The 14,990-nt window shown below is 43.4% G+C and overlaps 1 protein-coding gene across 11 annotated transcripts in view; it reads right to left on the reverse strand.

Moving 5' to 3' along the window:
- Positions 1 to 14,990, reverse strand: part of LOC121270011 (A-kinase anchor protein 13-like) — a 394,374-nt gene that overhangs the window by 18,941 nt on the left and 360,443 nt on the right. For all 11 annotated transcript variants that reach the window (XM_041175277.1, XM_041175275.1, XM_041175276.1 and 8 more), the window contains 6 exons: positions 14,480 to 14,556; positions 10,424 to 10,605; positions 9,338 to 9,420; positions 7,256 to 7,444; positions 2,672 to 2,833; positions 1,232 to 1,302 (listed from right to left, as the gene is read on the reverse strand). In XM_041175277.1, coding sequence (XP_041031211.1) covers positions 1,232 to 1,302; positions 2,672 to 2,833; positions 7,256 to 7,444; positions 9,338 to 9,420; positions 10,424 to 10,605; positions 14,480 to 14,556 — 764 coding nt within the window. The remainder of the gene's footprint in view (positions 1 to 1,231; positions 1,303 to 2,671; positions 2,834 to 7,255; positions 7,445 to 9,337; positions 9,421 to 10,423; positions 10,606 to 14,479; positions 14,557 to 14,990) is intronic.

The following is a 14,990-nucleotide window of genomic DNA, read 5'->3' on the forward strand; positions in this document are numbered from 1 at the left end:
GTTTTCAATTGACGCATTAAAGAAACACTTTTCAGCAGCGGACTCTTTTGTAAGAAGTGCTGATGGTTTGTAAAGATCCTCCCATCTTCTCATCGGTTTCTGCCAAAGGTGACAGAATGGGTCACCAGAGAGAGCAGGGTCACATCATTAGACGTTGACCATTAAGGACGAACAAATGAAATAGGAGCAGAGGTAGAGCATCCGGCCCCTCGAATCTGCTCTGCCATTCAACAAGCCCATGGCAGACCTTCAACCACAACTCCCACCCTATCCTCATACCCATTTCCCTTAGTATCCAAAAGTCTATCAATCTCCTGAATATGCTCAATGATTGAACATCCACTGCCCTCTGGGATAGAGAATTACAAAAATTCACAATCCTTTGAGTGAAGTAATTTCTCTCATCTCTGTCCTAAATGGTCGACCCTTAATCCTGAGATGATTACCCCGAGTTCTAGGCTCTCCTCTACACTGTCACGCCCTTTAAGAATTTTAAATGCTTCAGTGAGATCACCTTTCATTCTTCTAAACTCCAGAGAATAAAGGCTCATTTTACTCAATCTCCACTCGTAGGGCAGCCTTCTCATCCCAGGAATCAATTTAGTTTATATTACAAGATTATATTATAAATTCAAAGATGGGACAATATCATTCATAATTTTAGATTTGAAATAAACGTAGAAAGGATCATGATTTGGAATTCATCGATTCCCCATATGTGGCCCCTATGCATGGCAAGATTCAGTTAAAGAACCAAGCCACTGGATGGCGCACTAACCACAAAAGTTACTAACCACACTGCACATAAATGATCCCACAAACAGCTGTTTGTCAGTTAGGGTTACCAACACTCCAGGATTGCCCTGGTGCTTGCAAGAATGGAAGATTAATCTCGAGGACAATACCATCAGCCACCCGGTGGGTCGATGGTGGTGGGGGGGGGGGAGAGAACTAAAAAAGTGTTCATTTTAATTTTCCATGAACATTTTTTATTAGGTATAAAAGTTTAAACAGGTGATGAAGAAAGGCTGTTTGACTGGGCATGGAGGCTAGATGCAAGAGGTCATGTTAATGAACCTCCAGGATTGGTGTCCATTTCGTTGGCTGGCATGGCTGGGGAAGGAACGCTGGCCTGAATACCTGAAGAATACATCTTTAATGTATTGCTGAAGTGGAGCCCAAAATTTAAAGTAAGTTCTGTTTGCATGATGTTTTGGTGAGGATAGTTTACCTTCTTTAAAACACTGTCTGACTCAGTTCTGCGAAGGTCTTGCCCATCTTCCACTTCATCCTTCTCTCCATCTACAAGTAAAGAAGCTGCAGTTTAGCCCCGAGAATTTGTTCACAGAGAAACAATGTAAAGTGCTTTACAGAGGGAGCTGCAGATATTGAGCAAGAGGTAATGGAATTACATAGAACTTGCAGCACAGAACCAGCCATATGGCCCAACTGGTCCATGCACTATTCCATATTACCCTATCAACATAACCTTCTATTCCTTTCTCTCATGTAGTTATTGAGCTTTCCCCTTAAGCAAGTGGTAAAAGGCACAGTCAAAGAGGCAAATTTTGGGAAGACTTTTGAAGTGAGCAGAGGGCTAACAAAAGCAAAAAGTTTGAGAAGAGATTTCCAGAGTGCTGGATGTTTCTGTTATGGTGGATTGAGATGCACTGTAGGCAGAAGAGCGCAGGGTGCAAGTGGAGGGCTTGTGATGATGAGGCAGGTGAGGCAAGCCTTTAGTAGGGATTTTAAGAGGAGAATGAGGATTCAGGTAGCATTTGTATCTGGCTTTCTCTAATTGTGCGAATGTATTTCGTTCTAATAAATGTAAGACCAAATAATTAACATAAGAAGAGAAGTAAATATATATTTTTTTTAAATCACCAAGTCAGAAAAACAAGGTGATGTGATGCAGCAGTTGGACAGGAACATCTCAACACCAAACTCCAAGAGGGGAGCACCCCACATCTGGAGTGCTGTGTTCAGTGAACCCCAGCACACATTATGACTACTTCATTCCCATCAATTTTCCCAAGTAAAGGAGTTGACTTGTGTCATGGCACAGTTCTATCCCATGGCTCTGATACTCTTGATAAGCGTATAGTAATTGAGTGTTTAATTGTATTCAGGTGGTGGGCATTAACTGGGGATTCACCTAGCAGCAGACTGAAATTATGGTGGTTGGGTTTGGAGGTGCATGCTTGTAATGTGTGTCTCTGCAAATAAAAGCTTAAAGTAGTGTGAAAAGATTGGGCTCAAATTCTAACCTTCACCTCCTGGCTATCTAGAGTTGAACACTCTTTCCTCCCTTTATTCCTGCTGCAATACTTATTCCTATTGGAGAACCCAGGACCATGCACTGAGAATTGGCAATCAGTTTAATCACGAAGGAGACCAGAGCCAAGCCTGATCCAGTTTTCACCCACTATTCATACAAGTACATATTCTAGCAGAGGTCATTCAATAATGATCAGGAACTCTGGCTGTCAACGTCTCTCGTCCCTAAGCACGGAATTATTGTTGCAATACCAACTGCTGTCCTGGCCAAGACAAGCTCCATTAGCACATTGCAAGGGTCTGGGGGCAAGTTTTCCATTTCACTCTGTCTTCTTTTGATGGTAGATATACTTGCTTTGAAGAGGATCAGCCCCTTGATCTAAAACTGACTTACTTTTCGTGGCACTCATCTGATGGCTGTCGAAGCCTCCAAAGGTCTCGGCCCGCCTGGGTAAGGAGATGTGGCCCGTGATTCCCTCCTGCTCTGCCATGCTGGCTGTCTGCTGTCCGATAGCACCTCCAAAGCTCAGAGACAGGACATTCTGCAGAGTTTCGACTGGATAAAAAGAGTTCAGTCAACACTTGGAAGAAATTTAGAACAAATCAAGAGAAAATGATCACAAGAACAGGTCAGCGCTGTCAACCAGGCACATCTATTGGATGTTATAGATCAAGAAAACCCACAATTAACCCACCTCAAGGTGAGTGACACTTTCTTGCACATCATAACACACAGAATTTCGGCCCTGAAACTGCTCCCAGTCCCAGAAAGGAAGACTTGCATTTCACAACTACTGGACATCTCAAAATACTTTACAATAGCAAATGAAGGACTTTTGAAATGTAGTCATTGTTACAGTGCAGGAAATGTGGCAGCAAATTTGTGCACAGCAAGCTTTCACAAACAGCAATGTGTCTGAAAGTCTGTTTTTGTGATGTTGATTGAGGGACAAATATTGGCCAGGACACCAGGGATAACACCGTTGCTCCTCTTTGAAATAGTGCCATGGGAATTTTTACACCCACCCGAGCAGGCAGATGGGGCCTCAGTTTAACGTCTCATCCAATTCATTGTGACTTCAACAGTGCAGCGCACCTTCAGTGCTGCACTGGAATGTCAGCTTTGATGTTTGTGCTCCAGTCCTGGAGTGGATCTTGGAAGCTGGAACCTTGTGACTCGAGAGGCATGAGTGCTACCAACTGAGCCACAGCTGACCAGCACCAGCCCAACAATAAAATACCTGCAAGCCCCAGGAGCTCACTCTAGTGCACTACACAACCCAAGTTAGAAAGGCTACAATGTCTAACCATAACAGTGGGCGATTTTGCCATTTAAGCGGACACAGTAGAAAAATATTTCAGACTTCTGCCATTAGACACTCTCTAGTTCAGGCAACAAATATTTGGCTGCAAATTTTGATAAAAGTTAATACGATAACTGAATATTGTGGAATCTGTTTTGATCTTTATGGCATCGCAAAATAGCCCTCTCACCAGTACTGAACATTAAAATAAAGAGCTGTATGGAGTGAGGACAAACACTAATGGATACAGACTTCATTTTCAAGCTTTGATGCTGAACTAGGGAGACACTGATTGATGAGGGAGGGGAAGGGAGGATAAAGAACATAAAAATATAAGAAATAGAGGCTGTAGTAGATTATATAGCCCATCGCTCCTGCTCCACCATTCAATACAATCATGGCTGATCATTGGCCTTAACTCCACTTTCCTACCCACTCCCCATATCCCTTGATTCCCTTACAGATCAAAAGTCTGTCTATCCCAGCCTTAAATGTATTCAACAATGGAGCATCCAAAACCCTCTGGAGCAGGGAATTCCAAAGATTCACAATCCTTTGAGTGACAAAATTTCTCATCTCGGTCCTAAATGATTAGGCCCTTATCCTGAGACTGTGCCAGTGTTCTAGATTCCCCAGCCAAGGGAAACAACCTCTCAGCGTAAACCCCGTTAAGCCTCTTTGGAATATTCCGATTAAAACACCTCTCATTCTTCTAAACTCCAGGGAGTATAGACCCAACTTAGTCTATCTTCACAGGACAACCCTCTCATCCCATATTGGTCTCTGGTATTTCCACGTGGTGAGAGTAGGGTAAAAGAATAAACAGGGAAGGTTACCTTGGAGTGCTTCATGCAACAGTGAGAGTACAATTCACTGACTTGTCTGAAGGTCGTTGTGCGACGAGAGTTCCCCAGGAAAAACGGGAATGGGTAATGGGGGCCTGAAGTAATGCATGTGTGTACAATGGAAGAACACATCTGTTCACCATCACCATCCTTGTCCATCCAAAATAAAGTATTTTTCAATTGGCAATTTCTCCATCTAACTTTAGTCACTGCACAGAAATGCTAATCAAAGACCAAACACTTCCTAGTGCCGTGGGCTAGGCATTGACCTTACTTGCACCAACCTAGACAGATTGTTGAAAGGTTGTGTTGTCTGCAAGGCCCCGGTGTAAAATGAGTTTGGGCAGAAGCAATACTGCATTCAACAGACATGGCCTAAGTCAGAAAAGCGCCCCCTTCGGTTGCCATTAAATTTGCAACCTCACTGAAAGGGGCTATAGGGTAGCAAGTGGAAATGATACATGGCTGCTGTGGGACATCTGTGGTCAAAGCAAATTTTGCTAAAGGAGCTTTATTTTGCATCTAACCCATTTTGGACCTGACCTGGGAATATTTGGTGGGGCAGCGTAGAGACTGCTTAACTTGACACCTAACCTGCATGAGATCTGATTCCTAATGTCAAAGTTTTGAGTTACAAGCAAAAAGCAGAAAAGCTGAGGTTTGAAAGGAGATGAGAGACGTGATCTTCTAGAGGCACACAAGAAAGCAGACAGCATGTAACACTAAATGGAGGGCATCAGACTAAAATACGAGATAAGGAAAGGGACAAGGGGTTCAAATTAATAAAGGGAAAACCTAATGCTACTGCAAGGATATTCTTCACAGGATAGAGCAGTTTGGGGGGGTGGGGGGTGAAAACCCTGGAATAATTTAAAAAAACAATTGGGTGCTGAAATGGGAGGAGAGGAAATTAGGATTTTCTGCATGGGTGATCCAAGTTGGGTTGAATGGCCTTTCTCAGCCCGAATTATTGCGTGAACCAGGCAGGCCCAGTCCCAGTGCTGGAAGCTGAAACTACAAAGTATTCTTTTTCCTCACTCAGATGAACACAAACAATTCACAATGAACCAGAGAAACAGACATCAATGTTGCACACATGGATGAGTAAAATGTTTGAACATGAACTGTTCTTGTCTGTCTGCATCTTCTCAGCTTATTTTCATGCCTTCAGATTGCACTCTGCGATTTGATTGATTTCAACTGAAGCAAATCTCCTGTCTGGTAATTTCCAGGATACGGTCAGCAGTTTGTGTGTACAGAGTGACTACACTTTCTGGACAGATAATAGTATCAAAAAGGCTGCAAAACGAAAGCACAGTGACGTTGATCTCTTATCTCTCTAGGCAGACTGCTGCATGTCTGAAAAGTGCACAAGCTAATCAGTTTTCCGTTCCCGTCTTCTACTGAAGACTCAGGCTTTTGTTTAATTAATTCTTGGGATATGGGCTTTGTTGGCAAGGATAGCATTTATTGCCCATCCCTAGTTGGGCTCGAGAAGGCGGTGCCAAGCTCCCTTCTTGAACCATTGCAACCCTTGTGGCAAAGGTGCTGACGGGTTAGGAGTTCCAGAATTTCAGCCGAGTGACAGCTTTTGTATTTTAGGCTATTCAACCACGGACACATGCATTTTCCACCAGGGACAACCAGACAGGGATCAGAAATGCAGGCTACCATTACTCTCCCTGCCTGCACCAACTCCCATAAGCACAGGGGCACCGAAACCCACAGGACTGCCCTAGCCTCAACTCCAGCTTATATCACCTAATGAGCACAGACCAAGGATTGAACCTGGGACCTCAGTGATCTGCGTAGCTCAGTACCACACGGGGTAGTGTAATTATCCTCTGAGCCATTGGAGCAGCGAACAGGTCAGTAGAACTCATCACTTCAGTTTATACTGTGAATGATGCCATGCTCTGGTGTTGTCACACAATGGGATTCAGGGACAGTGGGTGTCAAAAAGCCCCAACTCATGTCGTTTCAACATTGTTAGTGTCCTCCATCTAGGGGTCTTGCCCTTCACCTTGGATCCTTCTTTTTGAATCCTGGAACTTCACCATGAAGGAGCACCTTCACCATATGGTCTGCAGTGGTTCAGTAAGGTGGCCCACCATCTTCCCAAGGGCAACATGGGATGTGTAACAAATGCTGGCCTTGCCAGCAATACCCATGTCCCACTCATGAAAATTTTTAAAATCTCAATGTAAAGGAAATTTTCAGTTGCTTATTCTCACTTGGGTATGAGGTTCCACTTATTTGGTCTTGACAGGCCACACATCACCATTTAAAGTAATAACTTGCAAGTGTTTGTTGGTTTAAGACCACTTCGGAGTCGGTTAGTAAACAGAACGGCTTGGCATGAGTCAGATGTGCAAAAAAACATAGGAAAATAAGATTTTCTCATGGGGCTGCGAATTGCCAACCTCCAGGACTGGGGTAATAATGATTTATTGAGAGTCCTTTAAATTCATCTGGTGCTCTGCCATTTCTATCGTGCAGGCTGCCAATTCTGTTTATAGACTGGTGAGTGGTGTTTAACTACATGGTAATGTTTTGAACAAAAGACCATTGCTGTATTTAGGCTACCCATGAACAACCACTCATCAGCTTCCTGACTATGATTTTAGGACTAAAGGTCCTCTATCCGCTTTCCAAATATGAATTTAACCAAGCTCTTTATAAAATCTTCACTAAGTTTTCTGCCCTGACATGCCCACCGATGACCTGTTCCAGAATTTTATCATCTTTTTGCTGAATAAATTGCTGCATTTACAGCCCCAGGAATACATGACCAATCACAGTTTGACCCCAGTTTTGTTCTGAACTGACCTTCTTTCATTGCGTCTTTGAGCAGTGACTCTCCCTTTGGGGCATCCTCTAAATTTGCTCTGAAGAAGTTCCTGGTATTCAGACTCTGAGAAGCTTCTTCGTGCCCACTGGTCTCCGCCATCTCCTTGTACAGTCTCAGTTTTTCTTCCAAGAGCGAAAGGATTTGTTGGTCTCTTTCCTGCAGTTTCTCTGTGTTTCAAAGAATAAAATGGAATTACTGAACACCATTAAACTGTCGCACAGGATGTGGGTAGGCAGAAAGGGAGGAGAAAATCAACAACACAGCAGAAGAATGGGAAGTCAGTCAGAGAGGGGAGATACCAAAGTGGTATTCAACATTACAGCTGAAAGCCTCAGGTTCAATCTTAACGATGCCGAGTCGGTGGATTCCAATGAGTTGGCAGTTGGGGTTCTGCAATTTGTATCAATGCCCTGGGGCTAGGGAAGAGGGCACTGTTGATCTGCATATAGTACCTCTTGCAGCAAAGTACGCTTGTATTCTTGCTGAAGATGGAGTTGATCTTGGCTCTGAGGCCACAAAGCAAGTAGCAGCCAATGTTAAATATATAGAATATGCAAAAAAAGATGGGCAGGGAAAGACCAGCCAGTCTTTGGTCTTGCCGCAAACTTGAAGACAGGATCGTTCCCTTCTATTATACCCCTTCTACCACCCCACGAGATCTTTCCCCACCTGTAGCCATGTAATCTTCTGGAAGAGGCAAATCACCCGCCCCCACCAGGGCCAATAAGGGAAGATGAACTCTGGAAAATTCCTCTCTGATCCCTTCAGATAATGGGAACCAACTGAAGTGACCACGCCCAACTTCACAGCTGCAGAAGGGTTAAGTGGCTGCTGGCCCCTGTGGAACCACATCTCAGACGTCAAGAGAAGTGGGAGGGGAAAAATCCCAAAACATTTCCACGAAAAAATCTCACCAGGCAAAAGTGAACATGAAAGTGACATTTTAAATATTAAGCCTGTGATCAGTTATCAGTTCCTGATTAAACTGAATTCCCCTCTGATAGCAAAAAAACTATTTGATTTCAGGTTGCAACCTAAACAGAACTTATATTAAATCTTCCTTAACTTTGTTAAAATAAAGATGCTAACCAAAGTAAACAAGTTTCCTCAGCAAGCTTTTCATTTATATTTTCTCATATTAAATTGATGAAAAACTTGTACAAAAGCAAACTTTTTATAAGAGGTATGCTCACTTCCTGTAACAATTCAGTCCCAAGTGACTGTAGATGTGCAATAGTTGCCTGCAGGATAGGAAGAGGAAATTCAGTCCCGGTTCCTCTTCCTAATCGCTAAACAGTGACCCCTGTTGGTGAGTGGACGTGTGCCTCCAATAACCCCTGACAGCCACAAAATCTTGGCAAGGAAAATTCAAAGTCTGTCCTTTAAGTAGTAGAATACATTATATGCTCAGGTGTACTCATTGTTGATGACCTGTCAAGCAAATTCTGAAAGTCAGGACATACACAGATAGTCCTTTAGGCTCTGACTTTGTGCAAGTATTGATTGATGATTATTCCAGTGAAGACTCTTGGGGTTGTTTTATTATGTTAAAGATGCTATATAAATACCACTTGATGATGATCCCTCCCTCCCAATAGGGCAACTCATTGGTATTTGCTGTCAAAGTTCACTCATGAATGATTGGAGAGGCATGACCATTGCACTGGAACCCCACCTCCAGTGTGCAACTTACCACATTCAAAATGGAGAGGTGGAGAAAAAAATTGACAAGAAAAATTGAATCTCCCTCCTTCCAGTAATAGAATGCATCCCACACTTGTACATCATTGACTGTCCAGTTTTGAATGACCTGTCCAACAATCTCCAAACGAGCAGACATCAATAATCTTAATAAAAGCTCATTATCCCCTCCACTGCTATTTTGTGTCTCACGGAGTACAAAGTTTCAAAGCTTTTCAATTGAATTTTCAAACACCAAAACTCTGGCACAGGCCCCGTCCTTATTCACTATTCAGGTCTGAAGCCTTCAGTTGTAATTTTGTGTGTCTCTATATAATTTTGTGTCTCTCTATATATCCAATTAAATAAAGCAGATGTACCTTTTAGCTCCTTGGCTCTGCTCTCTAGCTGCCGCCTGTCTTCCTCAGACTCACTCGGGATTCCTTCATCTTCATCCTGCCCCCTGTGGGACAAACCAGAACAGAGGGTTAAAGGTGGAAACGATGTTCACAGCACTGTTGGATTTTACTCAGCAGAGATGAAGAAAGAAACTTAATGTCCCTTAAACTAGGGATTGGGCAGGTAATGAGGGTGGGGAGCCCATAAAGGATCAAATGGGTTCTTATGGGTGAAGTGAACAATCACAATACATTGATCGGATTGAATAGAGTAGAATTGGGGCATGGTCCCAGCCTTTGACGAGCTTCCTGTCCTTGGTGATAAAGACTCCTACTAGAAAAGGTAGGGCTTAAATGGTTGGGCACCATTAGAAATTTCTTACGAGTAAAAGATAAATTGCCTGCCAAGTGATATTAAAAAAAAGAGGTGATGGGGCAGAACCCCACTTAGTGAAGAGGGTTATATTGGCAGTTATCTTGTTGGCAGAGCCTTTTTACCAATTGTACCAAGGATTTTCACTTACCAGCTGCACGAACTGGGTAATGCTGAGTGAGCTCACTATCCATCACAGACGGAAAACTGAGAACAGCATTCTAGTGAATTCCTAATGGGTGCTTTCCGTGGCCAAAGCTGTCCTTTGAAGTCAGCAATGAACAATGCAAGTATCCAGCCCTTGTTTTGGGCCTCCCCAGGTTTAGTAAGTGACGGTCTAGCTTAGAAATATTGCTAAAAGAATGCTTTTCCTCAGGTCACTGACCAATGAGAGAGCAATAATTAGTGACCAGGGTAAATTGTAAAAGGTGAAGAGGAAATTTGAGCTTCACAATCACAATTCCAGGAACTTCCTTCTCAGCTAGAGCATAATATTCTTCTCCTTGGCTGTCGGTCTTGCATGTAAATTCTACTAACTCCACCAGGAGAGGTTGCTAGGATTTGGTTTTCTTTGAAAATTGTCAAAATAAGAAAAGTGTTTGAAATATTAATGAGGTGATTGGCAAGGGGGTGGATCAGCTATTTATTTCACTCTCTGCTTGGTACTACTCACACTCCTACACAAAGCTATTTACATTGTGCTTGTAGTCTGCTGAATGATTTGCATCCAGTTAGTCCTCTCCTCTTTGGAGCTGGCGTGTACCTCGTACATCTCCGGTACTTGGGCTGCGGCACTGATGAGGAACAACCCCTTTTCCTCGTGTGCCACTTCGCGTACAATAAGCTTCTGCAGGGGCACCACAGTAGACTTCTGGTCCTAAAAGAAATATTAGAAAACAGGTGTCAAGGGTTGAGAAAAAAAAAAATAAAGGAGTAACCCTTTCATCTAAGAATGAAAAGATGGAGTAACTTGATGAGGTTGGAACCAAGAATAACATTGGGCCCAGCTGCAGCAGGAGGGGCGGGGGCCATAAAATGTGGTGAGCTGTTCAAAACTCCATTGACTTTGGTGGAAATGGAAGATCCTGCTGGCGGAGGGAATGGGGCAAGAGGGAGGGGGGCTGGGGCGAGAGAAGGAAAGGGAGGGGGGGCTGGGGTAAGAGTGGGAAGGTTGGGGGGGGGGGTAGGGGGGCCTGGGGCGAAGGAGGGTGGGGAGGAGGGCTGGGACGAGAGGAGGGAGAGTGGGGGGATGGGGCAAGAGGAAGGGAGGAGAGGGGGCTGGGGTGAGAAAGGAATTGAGGTGAGAGAGGGGAGCTGGGGCGAAGAGAGACAGAGAGCGAGAGAACGAGAGAGAGAGAAAGAGGGACAGATACTCTCTGGTGACCAATTGGAAACAATAACAATTTTCTAGCAGTCTGCTGTACCTTGGGAGTCATAACTTTGGTTGGCAGGTTAGGAGAAAGGAGGAGGAATACAATATGACTAAAATATAAAGGAGGAAATCACATGAAAATGAACAATTGGTGCAGACTGATGGGAAAGTAATATGAGGTGCTAGGGATGGGAGTGCTGTTAGATTGTGCCCGGTGGTGAGCAAGACTCATCACCAGGATGCATGTGAAAGGGCAGGAACCCGATATGGAGGCTCTGGAAAATCAAAGCACTTTGTGACAATGCCAATGAAAGCTCAGCTATGCTGGGCAGGACATGGTATTTGGATGAATGACAAACCTCGGAAGCACATCCTGTACAGGCAGTTCAAATGTTACAGTGTTCTCATCATGTGCAAGGGAAACATTTTAAGGACTTAGTGAAGTACAATGGTGCGTTGCATTGGCACAAGCTATTGGGAGGGAGATCTTTACAGCAGATCAGTTAGATTTGCCATTCCATTCCATGCTAGGCTGTAATGTGGACAAGTAAGGCATCCAACTGCATCAGCAGCTTCAAGAAATCCTGCAGAAACACCATCATTAGTGATGGCAGGAATCAGAAATTGTGTGTGGTATTCACCAGATAATTTCATACCCAGTTGCTTTACCACTGCTGCCAACAGGTGATCTCTGAGCAGAAACAGTGGAGATCATCACTTGGACTGCAGAGGTTCAAGAAGGCAGCTCACCACCACCTTCTCAAGGGCAATTAGAGATGGGCAATAAATACCAGTCTAGCCAGCAAAACCCACATCCCGTGAACGAATAAAAAAAAACACCTTCACAATGAATAGTGTAAAGCAGCGTATACGAAGCAGTTGGGGTAGAGAGAGTTGGCAGTGTGTCACCGAATCCTCCTTTCAGCTTAATTCTTTGGAATTGCTCATTCCAACTCCTATGTCCTAATCCGAATGGGCCTTCAGCAATTATTTTTTATTTTATTCATTCACGGGATGTGGGCTTCGCTGGCTGGGCCAGTTAAAGATTAATTATTATCCTATTAACTGGGGCTGGGGCAGATAATATATAAAGATCCATTCTGTTGATTACTCAAAGTCTAAAACTAGTGAGCTAAGTGTTAAAGAAGCCACACAGTGATGTCATTCTTAACTACAAATAGAAACTGCTCAGAGACTGAATAAGTAATATGTCAAACATGTGACAGACAGGAAGTCTGGCTGTAGCAACTTAACAAGCGGTCACCCAAACATCGCTCTCCTACCACATGTCCTATAGTTCCAGTTGCTGTTTGTAGACAAAGCTGTGTGGCATTTTCCTCCAGGATACAACAACAACTTATGGTTATGTAGTGTCTGTAATGTAACGTCCCAGGGGTTTTCACAGGAGCATTATAAAGCTAAGTAAATAATAAGCCAAGCCATAAAATGAGATCAGACGGCCAAAAACTTGGTCAAAGAAATAGGTTTTAAGGAGTTTCTTAAAAGGAGGAAAACGAGATGGAGAGGTGTAGCAAAGGAATTCCAAAGCACATTGTCCAAGATTCCGCTTCTATCCCCCCTTTGCTCTAGTGCAGCTCCATGGAAAGCACTATCCTGCTGTAGCTCACTTCAGGCAACAGGTTGGATGATGAATGTCAGCAAACTCTGGAGTATGATAAATATCTTATCTTTCCTTAGCTTGCCCAAAAGCCTGCAGATATCTGTGAACTAGTTTGTGACACATGCTGCTTCTTAGCTTAAGACTGAGATGGTCACAATAGAGGAATTTCCCACTCCAAAATAAAACATGTAATAGTTTAAAAGTTTAGCCTATTTCCTGTGATTACAACTTCTCACTACAAATTCTGAGCAGAAACACAGTCACTAGCCAGAGTTCAAATTATTGGATTAATGCCAACCCCAGAGTGCAAAAAATGATCAAATCAGAGTTTGCTCAGGTTGGAAAAACGACCAAGGATTACCACACCAGGTTTCACAAAGCTTTCTTATTCCCTGCTTTTACGAGTGGGAACAAAAGCCTGTCCCGTGGGATCTTGCTGTGCACAAGTTAGCTACCATGTTTCCCTGTGTAACAACAGTGATTGCACTTTAAAAGCAATAGCTTGCTGTGGAAATGCTTGGAGGTGTTTGGATGTGAGAAGCTGAATTAACATAAGCCTTTCTTTCCCTCGGCCTCTCCAAACAACAGACAAGCGTACCGGTAAAATTATTCAAGTGCAAACACACACCCAAAACAGCTGCTCGCCAAAGGAGGGAACGGAGTGTCGACCACGGAGACATTTTGTATGAAGCAAGAGGTGGGGCTGGACTCCACTCCTGAATTTCCCAGTTATTTTACCTATTTTAAATGGTTTGGATTAGAAAGTCCACTGTGATTTCATCTCTTCTAACCGCCAACCCTACTGACTTCCTGCAGCAGCTTCCAACAACCACCCAAACAGGTGAGAGGATTTAATGTTTCACTTGAATCGAAATTAAATATATGAAAATCGCTGTAGTCCCAGAGGAAAATAGGCTGCTCTCTCATTAGTGAAAGATGACTGGTGGAGAGTTTAACCTGAGGGTCACCACCCAGGTTGAGAAGGCGGGGCCCTTCGTGGATGACCTCAGCCGGTACGGGAATTGAGCTAACTGACCCCCAAAAGGAGTCAAAAGGTGCCATCAACTGAACCAAGCAACATATAAAAATGATCAAACCCCAAAGGAATTCTAACTCACCAGAGTAGCAAATGTATACTTCTGATCCTTCTCTTGAAGAAACACCAGCACATCAGAAGGGACAAACTGAGCTAACCAACCCCCAAAGGACATTAGTGAAGCAGATGGAGTTTTTACGACAATCAAGAGTTTTAGTTCCAGATTTTCACGGAATTCAAATTTCACCATCTGTCATGGTGGGATTTGAACCCGAATCCCCGGAGCGTTACCCTGGATCTCTGGATTACTAGTCGAGTGACAATACTACTATGCCACCATCCCTCTTTACTTGAATCAACTACTGAATGGCAGAACAAGCTTGAAGGATGAATGCCCATTCCCAGTTTTATGTTGCTATGAAGGAACAATGCAGCACTCCCTCAGTACTGCATTAGCTCAGCTCTTGTAAAGAATTGAATTGCGTCGTCATCTAAAAATGCAAACGTGAGATTCCCAATTAACTCATATAGATTAGAGCTGACTTTATCTGCGTGTTTATTATCATCTTTCCTTATTTGACCAGAATTGGAATCAATATCATGGTTAATATTAGCTAATATGTCAGTAAGGCGTTGTGCAGAATGTTAAATAAGCAACTGTGCCATCAACGGAACCAAGTAATATTCAAAAACGATAAAACCTCAAAGCAATTCTAACTCACCAGTGCAGCAAAAGTATACTTCTGATCCTTCTCTTGAAGAAATACCAACACATCAGAAAGCAATACAGCCTGGACTTCTACACAGTAAGAGAAAAACATCTTAGACACAGGCAGTTGAAGCACAAAAAGTCATCACTACATTAAATGAGCTTACAATGTCACATCAACTCCGAGTTAGATGATTTGCTGCAGGTTAATATTTTGATGATTGCTCATCTTTTACGTATATTAAAGCAGGTTGATCAGCAGATCTTCGGGGTGGTGGTGGTGGTGGGGAGGGAAAGGGAATCACAAAGGCATTGTGCTCCATGCACATTATTCTTCTCCTAGACTGGCAACAGAGAAACCCATTACCCACCCTAACCCACATATGCAGTTTCCATTTGACTGATATGGAATATACACTCATAAGCATTTATTGCCCATCTCTAATTGCCCTTGAGAGTCAACCACATTGCTGTGAGTCTGGAGCCACGTGTAGGACCAGGTAAGGATGGCAGATTTCCTTCCC

Source organism: Carcharodon carcharias, chromosome 26 (assembly GCF_017639515.1).
Source record: "Carcharodon carcharias isolate sCarCar2 chromosome 26, sCarCar2.pri, whole genome shotgun sequence".
In the NCBI taxonomy this organism is placed as follows: domain Eukaryota; kingdom Metazoa; phylum Chordata; class Chondrichthyes; order Lamniformes; family Lamnidae; genus Carcharodon; species Carcharodon carcharias.